The following is a 14682-nucleotide window of genomic DNA, read 5'->3' on the forward strand; positions in this document are numbered from 1 at the left end:
TGGACGCGGTTGTGGAACACGTCGGGAGTTTGGGATTGATACACTACTAACACTTCACACGTCGTATATATGGGTAGATACTTGCCAAGTATCACCGACCACTGAAGGTGCGCCAAAGGTGAATATATTCGAGTGAGGAAGTGTAAGCAACCCGTGATTGAAGATTCCCGTCGGTCGCTTACGTGTCAGGAACCAATCGCGTTTTATGCTACATCTTCGGCCCTTAAGATATTGCGCCCCGGTTCCCGAGTTTAGCATCCCAATTTCTATTAGAGTATTTACCAATTCTGATGAATTCTGGTAATAGCTGTACCTGGGAACAGTTACTTCTATGCTTACATCCTATTCATGCTGGTCCCAGAATAGCATCTTGGCTATTATCTACCGGGAAGAACCTCATATCACCCAGGCAGTCTATCTGATATGGCTATCTCTCACTCGATATGCTTTCATTCAAACTCACTCGATTAGACATACTGTATAGCGCCGGGTACATCAATTTGGGTCTGATCAATCTTCTAAATGATTTAATGCGAGTCGTAGGGTTCCTTGGAAACTATCAAATAGTGTGATACGAGCAGCTTGAGAGAAACGGTATCGGATGAGAAAAAAACGGTAATCTGTTATGGTCAGAATATAAGCGAGCTTTAACCGACGTCATGATTGCAGTTTGGCCACTTTCTTCATATTGAAAGTTCCACAAAGTTATGTTAGCAGCGAAACCTAAGTAAGTAATCTGGATGGACCGAGAAACCATTTACACTAGATCCGTCATAAATGACGATATACCGCGTTTATAACCCGCTTGTACGTTTTGGTTGTAATCATATCGGTATCTTATCTTCCCTCTTCCTTTCCTGTTGTCCCATTCCCGGTCTCCGAAGTCTCCCTCCTGCTTGCGCCTGGATCAACTGTATAGCATTTTTAGAGCCATGATGCTGTTATGTATGATTTTACCCTCTCTTCCTTCCATCCTATTCATCGTCTAAAACCCATTCCAGATTCCGCTTGTCTTGGTCATAACAAAAAATCTCCTCTTCCCTCTCCCCACCGTGATCTGAGCTTGACGATCAAAGAGAGTAAAGAAAAAGCAAGAAAAAGAGATACAGATACATCCTACACATACATGTGAAGGACGTAGGAGAAAATAGAAGAACGGATATGATACAGCGCCTTTCTTCCGGCTTCGGCAGCAATAAACCAACACCTATTCGATTGACAACCAAACAACCAACCAAGCAACTTGTTCATCTCTTCATAACCAGAAAACTCCAATCCCAAGAGGGGGGGTTCATTCAAGAGGGAGCTTAAATATAATAAGCAAATGACAGCAGGAACAGGTACGAAAAAAAAAAGAAAAAGAAAAAAAAATAACAACTCGGGTATAAGATCATCATTTGGCGCAAATCAATCGCATCCACACACACGAGACGCGGGTTGAAACAGAAACAACACAAGGACATCATGCCCGCGAATGGAAGTGAGCCCTTGTCATCTACACCTCCATGATGACTGGCCCTTGAGACTCGGCAACATACGACGTCCTAAGCTTCGATAGCAACTGCAGTTTGATAGGCGGTTCGTTCATCTGGGTCGGCGGGGATGGTGTCCTCGATGGCGTTCGCTGTGAAAGCCGGATCGGCTCTCTGTGTTCACCGTGAATCGGGCCTGGTGGCGGCGGCGGCGGCATCGTGGGAGCGGGCGTGGGCGCGACCCTAATGCTTCCCCTATTCCCACGGATGAGCTGACCAGATTCGACGCGATCCTGGATCATGTCGTCCAGCATCTTGCTCATCTCATCCACACTCTTTGTCCGTGTCTTGATGCTGTTCATGAGCGACACCTGACTACTCAACGTCGGCGTGGAACCGGTTGGGCTGCTGAGCGTGGTGAGGCCGGGGGTGTTGGCAAGGCTGTAGTTGCCATCATCGGAAAAGACCCGCGAGTTGCGATTGCTAGTCCTCGACTCGACGCGGTCCGCGTTGTCCCTTGATCTCGCCGCGCTCCGCAATGCCGCCAACATTCTGTCCTTGTCCTCTAACCGGGCCCGAAGCTCAATAATCTCTGCATCCTTTTCCCTAAGCAAGGTCGAAACGCTATGGTCCTCTCCCACCAAGATCTTATTCCCTGGGGTAATCCCGAGCGAGGTGCGCGATGAGCTTGCGCGGCGAGCCTGAAGAAGTCGCTTTTCCAGTGTTTGGATATACCGGTTCTTGTCCGCCAGATCTGCCTGCAACGCGCGATTCTGAGCCGCAAGCGAGGCTGTCCCATCTCCAAATTCCCCTATGCTGTCCTCGTCTTCGGCCTCCGTTAGAGGTGCTTCTGGCCCGGTACTAGACGACCGCTTTTCGAAAGATCTCCGGCCAATCGTTGAGGAAGATGATGCCATAGATGTAGACCTCTCCAAGAATGGCCTGCCTGCGTTAGAGGCAGTCATGACGGATCTCACCGACCCTACAGAGAACCGGTTGTTGAATGTGTTGAGCGAATAGGAGCTGAGGGATCCGTTAGCGTTGACTCCTATCGACTTTGAGCTGAGAATGAGCCGGTTCAAATGGTCGATCCTCTCCTTCAAGGCGGTTCGAGCCAGCTGCATTTCCAGCATTTGTTCTTCGTGGCGTTGCTCCATTTCCAGCTCTCGTGCCAGTTCTTCCTTCGCATCACGCTCCATCTCCTCGTCTGCTTCCTTTTGACTGTTGGCCTTTGCCTGCTTTTCTAATTCCTTTCGCAGTTCAGCGATCTCCATCCGATAGCGTTCCAGCAAGACCCTAGCATTGCCATCACCTCCGGCTCCGAGAGCTTCGTCAGCACGTTTGGCGCGGCTGACAATGCTATTTTTCGCTCGAGACGCAAATTTCAGTGTGTTAAGTGTCTCGTTGATGTGAGTGCTTCCTGCGGTACTTCCGCCAGCGCCGCACTGAATAGTGCAAAGAATGCTCACAAGCGAGTTTCCTGACAGCGCACCTTGCAATAATCGTGTCAGTTTGCTGTCGCGGTAAGGTAAATGTTTGTCGTCCTTGTCCTTGTTCTCGGAAAGCTTGGCGATGACCGTTCCAAGGGTCAACAAACTCTTGTTGATGTGTGAACCCTCTTGACGTCTCTCCTTTGTGTCAGCCGCCTTTTCTGACCCCGCCAAATCGATCAAGCTCAAGGTCGAAACTCGCACGCCACCTGGCAGCAGACCCTGTCGCTTGCTCCCCCCCGAGCTATCTCCCGCGGGCACACGCTCCCTACTCTCCACCACAATCTGAACGACTGCGTGACTGCGTGAACTCCTGGCGTTGAACTGCGTACTTGCGACCCGGCGAGCTTGATCACCTCGTGCAATCACACGCAGGAGCTGCGTCGGACTCTGGACGATTTCTTCCTTGAGAGGCGTCGCATAAACACCCCGCTTGCTGTCTTCACGCAGCTTGATCTCCTCTTGTGCCGGGGCGCCAGGACCGTTGCCCCCCGTTGCCATACTCAGTAAATCGTGGATCCTCTCGTTGTAGATCTCCAGGTAGCTGACCCGGAGCAGGAACTCTCTCGACGGCGTTTCGCGAATGTATGAGAAGATGTCGGTTATAGCCAACGGTATCACACCTGGCGAAGAGGCGGTGCCCTGCATCGAAAATGTCTTTCCTGTACCCGTCATACCGTATGCAAAGACTGTGCCGTGATATCCCTCCATAACTCGTCTGACCAAGCGCTTGGCACTGTGGTCGTAGACTTTTGAATTGTCGTCGTGGGTCGTAAAAACATTATCTGCTTTATAATCAGCCTCTGTTTTCTGCGTACTAATTCCCGGCGCACTCACCATAATAATAGTCGCCTCCCTCCTTGCCGTTGTACGAAATGAGCGACCTCCTCCCGTCCACCATCCACTCCCCGTCTGTGGTGTGCTCATTCCCGGAAGCATCTGGCCGTACTCTTACGCTCACGACGACATTGCCTTTTGTTTCGGTCTTTGATTCGCGCTTACTTTTGCTCCCTGCAGAGGTATCTGGTCGAGATTGCGTTGCCTCCATGTCTTCGTATTGCGTGGCTGAGGTCGAGTATGAATCTTGTGCGGATGAACTGCGGCTCTGGGGTGGTGATGCGATGCTGATCAAGCCATCCGAGTTTCTAGACCGGGCAGCCGTCCGGCCGTCACCGCTCCCGTTGACGAGGCTCCCCGTGCTACCGGAGAATTGGTAGGTCGGTGTTGTCGGTGTCTTTGATTTTCGCGACGAGGCAACGGCAGAGAGCGGACTAGGCGGTAAGCTGGTAAGTCGGCCTTCGCCGCGTGGTGGTTGCGGAAACGAGTTTATGCTAACGGATTTCCTCAGCGTTTTGGATGAAGCGTTGATGGAAGAAACGGCGCGCGGCTGGGGAAGGCCTCCGCCAGTTGCTGGTGATGCTGTAGAGTTGCGGAAATTGGAAGCGCTTGATGGGGTTCGAAGAACACCAGATTTGGGTGTTGATGGCATCGCAGTGTTGGTTGAAACGGATAGTCCGCCTATGGATCTCCGCGTCTTGCCCATAGAAAGCGCAGGGCCAGCGGAGTTGGGTGGCCCGCTTGATAGCCGGGCCGGCTTTGGTACTGTGCTAGACATTGTGAGGTGTGAATATATTCAGCAGGGGTGAGTTGCAAATCCTGCACAAGCCACTTTTAGCGATGGGGCTCTCGTTGTCTGGTTGGTTTTATCGCCGCAAATCGACCGCAAGCTTGACGATGTCCATCAAGTGGGTTCTAGTTACGTGTACCACCAGCTTAGCCGAGCTGAAGACTCGAGTACACAGCACTGGGCCAGGTACGTGATACGTCTACACCGGCACTGGTTGTGCCGTGGACCGAAGCGTTGGGTCGGACTTTGTTATTATGAAACGGTGCTCGGTGGCATCCAAGCAGAAATTCATAGGATATGGACCGGACTTGAGCCTAGACACAGGAACACATTGTTAGTGCCATGCAGCTGGGGCTTTTGAAAGAACTTGGAGCCCCGGTGTTTAGACATTGCGGAAGGCGGGAATCGAAACGAAACAAACATGCCAGTGGTGTACGCTGTGGAGTCACCTAACCGCAGTTGAAGGTATCAGGTAGTACGTCGACTCTCAAGGAAGCTCAGGCACACCGCACGGGCTTGTTCATCCCACTTGGCAACCCCGACCGAGACATGTGCAGGCGGTAAAATGTGTCTGGTTACTTACGAAGGAAGGGGCGGGTCGAAGGATCGTAGGATAGCGCAGAAATGGCGCCGATGATCTGCGACAGTTTCTTTCAGAGTTCTGCGGCCGCCACGAAAAGGAGGTGTGGCAACGTGGTCGACCGAACGGCGGCGGAAGATGTGCCGACTAATATTTCGCAAGACTGCCTATTCCAAGACAGAGGACGGGGACGGCGAGAAACGTGGGCTGATACGGCTTGAAATAACACGGATTGAGTGGCTTCGTGGTCGTCGAAGTGAATCGTGCTTCGCAAGGAAACGAATCGGTTGCGTCCCGCAGTCTGGGTTGTCGTCGATTGCTTTTCGTGGTCGGTGAGTGTCGCCAAACGGATGATGCTAGTATGGAAGACCGTGGAGTGCAGTTGTGAAGGTGTGGAGGGCCCGGGGGACAGCGCAAAAAGATCGGACGGCGCTGAAGTGTCTGGGCAGTGGTTGGTTTGTTGGTGTTCTAAGTGTCCAGGATGCGGGAAGTACCGACGTAGCAGGGGAGCACGGTGTGTATGGTCGACCTTTTTTTGGATTCAATGGAGGTTGGCGACTGTTGTTGATGATGGACGACAAGCATGAAAAACAGCGAACGTTCTCGTGAGGTTGAGTATGCAAGAGGTCGAAGTGAGCAGAAAGACTGACTAAAAGACGGGAAAGTGTCGGCTGTCGGGTGCCCTACTCTAAGCGAAGTTCATGCCCAGACCCTTTGGACTTTCAACCAAGCGGGAACCTCAAGGCCTGGCTTAATTGCCCTGTGGCACACACGACGTATGCAGTCCCGTTCCCTACTATGCGTGAAAACGAAGCGCGGGGCGGTAAGTCCAGGTAAAGGCTGAGGCCGGGTGTAGTTGGTGTACTGTATGTACTACAATCTTGCGAGGTCGCTGTGATTGTGACTGGGACGCAATACTTTCCCCAGCGGCGGAGATCGAGAGCCTCCAATCAGATGCCGTCAATCTAGAGAATACCAGAGGATGCAGGTGGATGCAAGCACGGGAAAGCTTAATGAAGGCGTCTGGTAGGACAGCGACGAAAACAATGATTGTCCAATCGTCGCTCTGCACTCAGGGGTTTTCAGTATTGGGTGCGTTAGCGTCAGGGTCTCATTCATTGCCTGGCCCAGGGTTCAGGTTGAAACTGGAGGATAATGAGAGAAAGCAAAGGAAGGGCACGACGACAAGCAAGACCCCGAGTTCGTGGGGAAGAGGAGAAACCTGGACGGGCAGCTCGAGATGAGTAGAAACCAAGACAGGGCACCCAGGGCTCTGAAGAAAGATGAGCAGGTGAGTTTAACCCTCAGAAGGTGACAACTGAGACCTAGGGTTGTTCGTCGCCGTTTCTTTTTTCTGTCTCCATCTGCAACCTACCTAGGTAACCACCTTCCTCTCATGGCACACAGTCCCAGAGTGCTGGCTTGTAGATTCCGGCTCTGTGTTCCATTGTACGCTCTCGGGCTCTGTCCAAGAAGGAGAATTATTGCCATTGTTTGCGAACATGCAATTTGACGATGGGAACCATCACCGGACTCCTGTCTCCTGCAATTCCATCCCAACTAATTCGACTTTGGGATTAATGAAGCTGAGCCGATTGGGGAGGACTGCTTTGGGCCCGGCCCATTCACGTCTCCCAGGGGCATGCTAGCAAGGCTCCACGACCAGACAAGGGATCTTTAGCACGTGGGGTTCCCTTACACGACGACTACCTTTGCCCCCGTGTGTTCACTGGTCAACGACGGGCGTTTGCAGATTTTATTTCTTTCCTTTTCTAGTGTACAATGATTTCGGGCGATGGGTGGTGGGACGCCGGCAGACATCATGGCACCTCGAGCAATAATGAGAGTCGTTACACCGTGATGCCCAGCGCATCTCGTGAGGCCGTGACAAGACAAGGTTGTAGTGTCGTGGGGTAGCAGCACATATTTCGCATCCGCACTCATACCCAGGCCCTGAACGCTAACGGCATCTTCTCCGCTTGATATTAACCCTCCCATCACCACCTCATCACAGCCCCATCGATCTCGACCTTTCCTCGGCCTTTTTTCGTGTCGACCTACTGCGATTGCCCTTTCGCACATGCAGATCACTTCAGAATTGTTTGCTGTGAGGCCCATCTGACCTATCAGGTCCCCTATGGGATCCGATCCACGGCCTGCTGAGTGGGCATCGGAAGCACATCCATCTCCTACGAGCTACGGCGTGGTTTCCTTGCGTGGGCCTGCTGGGGCCACATCAATCAATCAGGTTTTGGTTGGGGTGCTGTTATCACATGGCTGGCCGCTGTTCCTCCGACACATCACAATTGAATGAAGCCTGCTACAACCATTCTCGAATCGCACACTCGAGACACGGCTGAGGATCATGGCTGATTCGAGGCGCAATTAAACCCGGGAAAAGAGGTCAGGTTCATTAGTACCGGTGGGTTATGACAGTGCCTCGAGACAAAAGCCCCAACTTGAAGGTTCAAGGCGCATTCGAGTAATTCGAAGCTGGAGTGACGAAAGTCGACCACAACGAGACAGCCTCCTCCATAGTAAGTGGAAGTATACTTCAAGTTACTAGGCGCTTCCAGGCGGAACTACTTTGTACACTAGTAGTGTACTTTGGTGCAAAATACTTAGTTCCCCGAATCCTTCTCACTGCTCCCCGGGACCAATCCCAATGAAAGAAGGCCGTGCGCCCTTCATTGACGCAGGTACGTGCCGTGGGCTTGCAGATTGCAGAAAGAAGTATCGCTGCCCTGCAATGATGTGACGGGATGTGGGTGTTGCCCCAGTACCTCTACACCAGTAGCCTCGCCGCGATACGACATAAACGATGGAAGGTTTTCCCACTAAATTACCAGGACGCAACTTCCGTTCTTATTTCTCCCATCGGCCCAACCGACCATGTCGCTGTTTACTATTTCCCGCTTGTCAATCTCAGTTTCGTTGCCGGCCTCTCTTCCCCTGAAGTTGCAGACGGGATGCAGCGTCGATGTAAGTAGGTGAGATCTAAAACCTTCCTTCCAATGGACTTCAAGCAAGGGATGATGACTTCCCCGGAAAAGAGACAGACGTACTTCCATCCCTGCATCGTTGATAATTGACCTGAAGGAAAAGAAAAGAAGGAAAAAAAGAAAGAGAGAGAGAGAAAGAGAACGTCAGCTTCCCGTCCGACCGTTCCAGCCGTAGAATGCCACGCGAGCTACACATCTCAGACCAGAAAAGATCTACACTTCAGTTGCTACAGGCTGCACGTAATCTATTTCCTTTTCGCCAAACCGGTCTCCACGGACATCAGCTTCCATATGCGCCCTCTATCCTCATTTTGATTTACTTGGACCGAATGAGCTGCCATCATTTCCGATGCTATATTCGACATGAGCATTACATTGGAAATGTTGGGCTGCCCTCAATCGTCATGTATGACGGACCATTTCCCTGGCAAAGAGATCCCGGATGGGCCTGTCCTCGATGCTACACTATGAACAACGCGCATTAGTGCAATGTTCGGTCCTTGGGAAGAGAAAAAAAAAAAAAAATTAGCTCGTCAAGTCCCTTCCAGATGCATCACTTGCGTCCCTCCCTTAATATTCTCAATGCTGCCATTCCAAGCTCAGAATGACCTCCCCAATCTTGAGGAAAAAAATGGTGCTTTTAAATCCCCGTCAACTTAATAACTCCACGCTACCAGCTGAGACCCCACCATGCCCATGCAACAATCGTTAACCCGCACGGTACCTGCATAGCGTAGCAATGGTACCTATGATGCAGTAACAATCTCATCCTTCCCCTCCCCGCCGACAGGAGATGCTTTCAAGTTGCTTTGGGGATAGTGACACTGATACTTGGTGTTTTCTACTTGGCTGGCGACGAGTGCCGTCAAGAATGGCACAGCCACACCGGCAACAGGAGCCATCAATCGGTTGGTAGTGATACAAGCCCCTGTTCGACTAGTCGCAACCACAAGTACCAAATGATAAAGCGGTTTAACGAGGTCAAACTCTTCTTTCGTTGAATCAAGTCTGAAGAGAAGAAAAAGGAGTGGTATTTTTCACTCATGTAGAACCTAAGATATCTCTATTAACGCTGTGCCTTCCAATAGTCCCAAACAAATCACAAATCTTCCAAATAATACAGCCTCCCGTCCTCCATGCCCATTCCATCCTAATCATTGCGGGATAGCTTGACATGTCGAGTTACCATGATGCCCCCAGGTGCCTCGTCATCCGTAATCAATATCTTCTTTTGACTCTCGGTCTCGAAGCTGGAGTAGTCGTCATCTTGGCGTTCTCCCGCGGAGATCTCTGTCAAGATTATGCCGTTTCCGTAGCCGTTTGAGGAGGACGCATGCCCCCTACTATCGCTAGGCTGCTCGTAGTCGTCATCGGGCTCATTTTGGGTGCGGCGCTGCGTGCCCTTGGTGCCGAAACCATAGCCGGCACCGCTTGTGCCATTGCTCTGTTTATGGGAAGTGTCGCCGCCCAACCTCAACACCTCGCGAAGGAGTGGGCGCAGTGTCATCAAGCAGCCTACAATCAGTCCCATGCCGTCTGGTGGAAGAAATGAAAAGTTAGCATTACAGCAGAAAAAGACTGACGGAATCATCGGTCAAACCATACTTTCGGCATAACCCCAAATCACAATATCAGCAAGTGCATCTGTTATAATCAATCGGCTGTTAGTATGGTCCTGCAGTCAAGTATCCACTTCAACTGGACGTACAGAGGTAGTTCTCTTGGGCTGTGAGGTTGACGGTATATTTGAGCCGGACACAGGCCGATATGGAGGCAAAGAAGCCCAGGCCCAGCACGCAAATAACAGAAATCTTGGTGTTTCGGTTCAGCTGAACGTTCCAGAGCAGCGGGATAGGCATGAAAGCAGTGACCCAGTCTGTAAAGATATTGACCGCAGTTGTGGCATCTGGTGAACGCATCCGTGGTAAGTATATATAGGTAGGAAATCGATATCTCTTGTCTTTTCTGCACGCGACTTACAGTAAATGTCCGCCAAGTACTCCGCGGGGTTACACTTCGCCCCATCTTGTATGGCATCTGTATCCCAGGCCGCGCTGACTGGATTGCATTGGAAGATGATGTAGAAGCCTGTGGTGGAACGAGTATCGCGTTGTCAGCCAAAAAAAAAATCCCACGACGTCGAGTATAGTGGCCGAGAAGTACTACTGACCCGCAATCATGTTCATAATGGTGAACATAGTCATGACACCGTATTGCACGTAAATAAAGCCTTTTCGGTTCTGTTCAGACCACCTCGTTAGTATCTCGACGAGCAGCCGAGATGTTTCGGATTATATGAGACGAACCTCGGCGATTCGAATGAGCGCCAGACTAATGGACAGCTTGACAGGAATGATGTTGACGCAGTAAAAAACTTCAAACATGAAGAACCACTACTCTCCCACATCACGTAGTCAGCCGTCTATCCTTCTTCCAAGTCGGGAACGGTGCTGTTAGAGGTAGGGGGGTTCACTCACGAATAGTCCTATCTCATGGTACTTTTGGTTTTCCGGCAGTGCCAGGGTTGCATTTGTGGCGCCAATACCTGTGAAGCCGCAAGCAATACAACCTATCGAAAGCACGGTAAAGCAAGGTAGTGCCGCGGTCATGCACCAGTCCTCTATACCCCATGCTGCATATCGTAATCGGGTGTAGACTCGGAGAACGTAGGTGATGTAGCCGAGAACACATCTGATTAAAGAAAAACCAAAGTAAGCATGCTGAGAATTCCCAACTGTGGCATGCTTCTAGAACAGATGTTGCCGGAGACGGATGGTAGGTAGATATTGGGGTAAAAGTGACGCTGGATGATATGGGCGTCCAACGCGAGGAAGGGGAGGGTCTGGTAGGTATCATCTAGAAGATAGATAGTGCGGGAATAAGAGACACCCTGTTTCTGACTTACTAAGAGACAAAGTCAGCCCGGTGATACGAAGCGACAACTTGATAGAAGCGCCGTGGAAATGGAAGAAGATGTTGGACGACTCACCATCGTGATGACAGCCGCGGCTACGTTCGGTCCGCGGTCCTCATAGAGCACCATATTGAGTGCGGCGTGTAATTCTCCCGATTCTCACGGTAGACGGGTCTGAGGCGTTGAGACAAAACAAGAGTGTTGGGCGAGTATCGAGGTGTATCTGTTTTCGCGGTCTGGACCTTTGCTGACACACATTGCCAAAGACTCCAGGCATGCAATGGACGGATACCAGCCTCTTTGTAAACTTTACTTCTGTCTACACTCTGCCTATCCACCCCTGAATCTGTATGGAGGTCGCAATGCCAAGATTAGAGTGTGCCAGACAGCCGCGATCTTAATGTTTGAACCATCGACTTACTTGGGCAAGCAAAACATACTTGAAGGAGCTAGGTTAGTACTAGTTGAGGTATAGTTTTTTGCCAATCGGAAATTACCTCTAGGAGAAATTACGCGTGTGTAGAAAACTCGACGATCAGGAGGAGGGGGAGGGGAGGGAAAAAACTAGTGCCACTTCGCCCGCTGGGGGACTATTTACACTACACCACAAGGCTTCGGCCTTCGCTAGCATTCCCTTGGTTACATTCGTACGGATAATACCCGACGCGAGAGAGCTGGGACCTACGGTGCTGCACCTTTGTGTTTCTACTAGGCAATGACAACCCAGGAGAGTCTTCTCCGGTCGGTCTTGGCTGTTTATGCTCGAGGAGGTGAAATTTCAATGCCTGAACCGGTAGTGAAAATCCGATAAGGTTCCTTTGAATACTCTCGCGCTAGTGGGCTTCGCTACTGTGCCTCTCTGATGTGTACTGTATAGTCGATCTCGCTGTTCCTGACTTGGCTTGAGAATGATGATGATGGGCTACCGGCTGACTGGTATGAAAAAGTGTGGAAGAACTTGCGCTGTTCCTGGCAAGGGTCAGGTCCAAAGTCGTGACCGCGGAAGCGGAGGGCCCGTGCCGGGGTGGAAGAAATCTTGGAGTTCTTCCTTGCTTAATGCCGACAGACAGCGAGCGAGCCCACTGTCACGCAACACTGACCCCCACAGACTTTGGCCCGGATTTGCACTTGCGCAGGGGTCTAGTTTTGGTGGCATGATATTTATACCCGGCTGCCCGGCTGCCCGGCTACCGGGGCTTTGAAGTTCCATTTTCTGGGAAGCCGTTTACACAGTCTGCGTGCCGAATACCCAACACCCACAAAGTGCAGAGTCTAACGGCCTATATTGATTGTTTGCACTTTCAACGGTTGATACTGTACCCGTGTAGTCAGTGCGAGGCTAGATACACGCCGTTAGCTAGTCAGAACCCTGGAGCTACTGACACAACTGAAGCTAAAGTGATTTTAGCGCGGCAGGAATGAAGAGACCACAAGGTGCCCCTGGTCCGCCTTACGTGCAGGACACAGCTGAAGCACGACGGGAAGGTACGTATCTACACTACAATGCTCCAGCCCTAGTAGCGTCTACCAGTGCCATCGTAGTTTTTCCCTAGCTGACATCCAAACTGTCAAGTACCTAGTCTAGGTACTACTGGGAGTGTGTGGGGCGCATCAAGTTGCACGCCTCGAGAGATAAGATTCATTAGTACAACGCCAATGGGCATTCGTTTACATACCTAGCTACCGAGAATTAGTTCCAATCTCTCGGGTTAAGGGAACTCTAGACTTTACCCCTGTTCATGCAATTCAATTCAGGCAGCGAGTTTTCTTGTAATAAGTAGGGTGTTGTTTGTAAAAGAGGGATCCAGCATAGACCCAAAGTATGTAAGAGTTTAGGGCTACTGAAGGACTGTGGACGGACCGAGGGGAAGTGGGTCGCTGAGCCCCGATACGGGGGGATAAGTGGTCGCGCCCACCAAAGCTTGGCCCCTGTTAATGCAAAAATCGGGCCATTACTATTGTAATTAGCAGTTCATAGTTCAAGTATGGGTCTGCAAATCCGGCACACAATTGGCTTGGCGCATGACAAGTAGGGTTTAGCACAAGGGGCGGTTGCAACTCCCAGGGGTAAAGATTATAGTAACACACTCTAGTGTAGCGAGGTTGGATGAAACTCTACTACACCAAGTGTCATCAACGTCTTGGAAGCTAATTGCCGGCATCCAAACCCGGCGGTATGTAGCCGGTAACTCGGTCAAATACCTATGTACCAAGTGTACGTCGAAACGAATATAACCGCAATGATCCTTGTGATCCATTGTCAGGGTAAAGTTGCTTCCCCTTCTCAATGTTATCGAAATTCATTCGCAGAGAACCGACGCAGCACTAGGTACCAGGCAAACGATACGAGACAACTATGAGAGAGCGGACGGGATCACAAGCTTTCTACCATCGATAGTCGTATGCGCTTGTTGAGTGGACAAGAACAGCTTATGATGTTAGGAATTATCGGTCTGTCTCGACATGGGATGGTTTCTTGACCGCGCGGGCATCTACGGTAGCGTCGACGTCTTGCTTTTCCTCCAACTTTTCGTTGGAGCATCACTATCCAGATTATACTTCAAACTACACCCGACTGGACCAACAACAGCAAACAAAAACAAAGAATTGGTCACGAGCTCAATGCAACACACGTGCTGCATACCATTCTAGGCGAGTGTCCTTCAAACCCCGGACCAACTAACACCAGGTCCCCATTGTGCTTATTTTCAGGATCGTTGCCTACAACATCGGATTGGGAAAGCAAGCCCGGCCTCTGAATGCCAGGACAGCCCTATTTCGGGTCAGAAATTCATGGATCATGGCATAAAATAAGAAGGTGTTGTCCCAGATTACTCCAGCTTCAGCATGGACCAGGGGGGTTGTGTTTGATATGCGTCTAACATGAGATGATAATGGATGTCATCAATTTTGTCTAGGAACTCTCTTGAGTTTGTTTCCCTTGGGTCGTGTTTCTCAAAACATCAGAAGTTGTCATCTGTCTGCAAGATTTCAGGGGACGCGTTTTCTCCTTAGCGGCCTGGCATGGGCATTACAGTCTCGGCGTTGATTTCGTCGGAACAAGAATATCCCGAGATCAGACCTCGAAGAATCGATAAGATACACATGAACAAGTGGAAGATGGAACAAAGGGCAGAAGAAGAGTATGCCAAGAACTGTTTGTAGGCCATACATAGGAGTGTCGTTGAAGGTATCGAGTCAAACCATTTGGTAGTCACGTTGTTCCAGTCTTCGGCATCATTACATAATAAATGTACCTATCATGGAAACTGGCAGGTAAATCTTGAGTCGGCCTCCCGATGCTAAGGCAACCAAATATTTCGGGTAAGGAACCCATGGAACCTGTAGTGAAATAAGTTGAGAAGCTACTTCCCCAGATACATTAGGTTTAGCATGGATTAGGGAAGGTGGGTTTGATATGAAGACTGGAGTCTAACATGGGATGATGAGATATGGGGTTCGAACGAGGTTTTACCTCGCAGCGGATCGGTCTTTCTGGTCTTTGTACTCCTTTTAGGTTCTTTGCGATTTCGAAACAGCTTCAGTTTCTTGTCGAGGTCCCAGTGAAAACATGTATGTTCTGAGTTGGCGTTTCCA

At 50.5% G+C, this 14682-nt stretch overlaps 2 protein-coding genes across 3 annotated transcripts; both read right to left on the minus strand.

Annotated features, from left to right (window-relative positions):
* Window positions 1-613: 613 nt before the first annotated feature.
* Window positions 614-5979, minus strand: NCU02626 (kinesin). Its single transcript, XM_958958.2, has 3 exons — window positions 5173-5979; window positions 3800-4903; window positions 614-3747 (listed from the first exon to the last, which is right to left on the minus strand). Exons 2-3 carry the CDS (start codon window positions 4575-4577, stop codon window positions 1496-1498), a joined length of 3030 nt encoding a protein of 1009 aa, XP_964051.2. The 5' UTR covers window positions 4578-4903; window positions 5173-5979; the 3' UTR covers window positions 614-1495.
* Window positions 5980-9178: 3199 nt separating this feature from the next.
* On the minus strand, window positions 9179-11605 carry NCU02627. Of its 2 annotated transcripts, none has more exons than XM_011394684.1 (9): window positions 11507-11605; window positions 11161-11431; window positions 10649-11071; window positions 10478-10564; window positions 10342-10411; window positions 10152-10259; window positions 9880-10077; window positions 9777-9815; window positions 9179-9707 (listed from the first exon to the last, which is right to left on the minus strand). In XM_011394684.1, the coding sequence occupies exons 3-9, from the start codon at window positions 10778-10780 to the stop codon at window positions 9322-9324; spliced, it is 1020 nt and encodes a 339-aa protein (XP_011392986.1). In that variant the 5' UTR covers window positions 10781-11071; window positions 11161-11431; window positions 11507-11605; the 3' UTR covers window positions 9179-9321. The 2 variants fall into 2 exon arrangements, with proteins under 2 accessions (XP_011392986.1, XP_011392987.1); XM_011394685.1 differs by having other exon boundaries at window positions 10649-11075.
* Window positions 11606-14682: the final 3077 nt, after the last annotated feature.

This window comes from Neurospora crassa, linkage group I, assembly GCF_000182925.2.
Source record: "Neurospora crassa OR74A linkage group I, whole genome shotgun sequence".
Taxonomy (NCBI): domain Eukaryota; kingdom Fungi; phylum Ascomycota; class Sordariomycetes; order Sordariales; family Sordariaceae; genus Neurospora; species Neurospora crassa.

Bases quoted from the DNA above. Each gene is read 5' to 3' on its own strand.
- NCU02626 (XM_958958.2), bottom strand. From the start codon at position 4,577: ATGTCTAGCACAGTACCAAAGCCGGCCCGGCTATCAAGCGGGCCACCC. The intron at 3,748-3,799 runs GTGAGTGCGCCG...ATTATAAAGCAG, and splicing joins GGGAGGCGACTATTATTATG to ATAATGTTTTTACGACCCAC.
- NCU02627 (XM_011394684.1), bottom strand. From the start codon at position 10,780: ATGACCGCGGCACTACCTTGCTTTACCGTGCTTTCGATAGGTTGTATT. The intron at 10,565-10,648 runs GTGAGTGAACCC...GTGGGAGAGTAG, and splicing joins ACCATGAGATAGGACTATTC to TGGTTCTTCATGTTTGAAGT. The intron at 10,260-10,341 runs GTCAGTAGTACT...GTTCCACCACAG, and splicing joins CATTATGAACATGATTGCGG to GCTTCTACATCATCTTCCAA.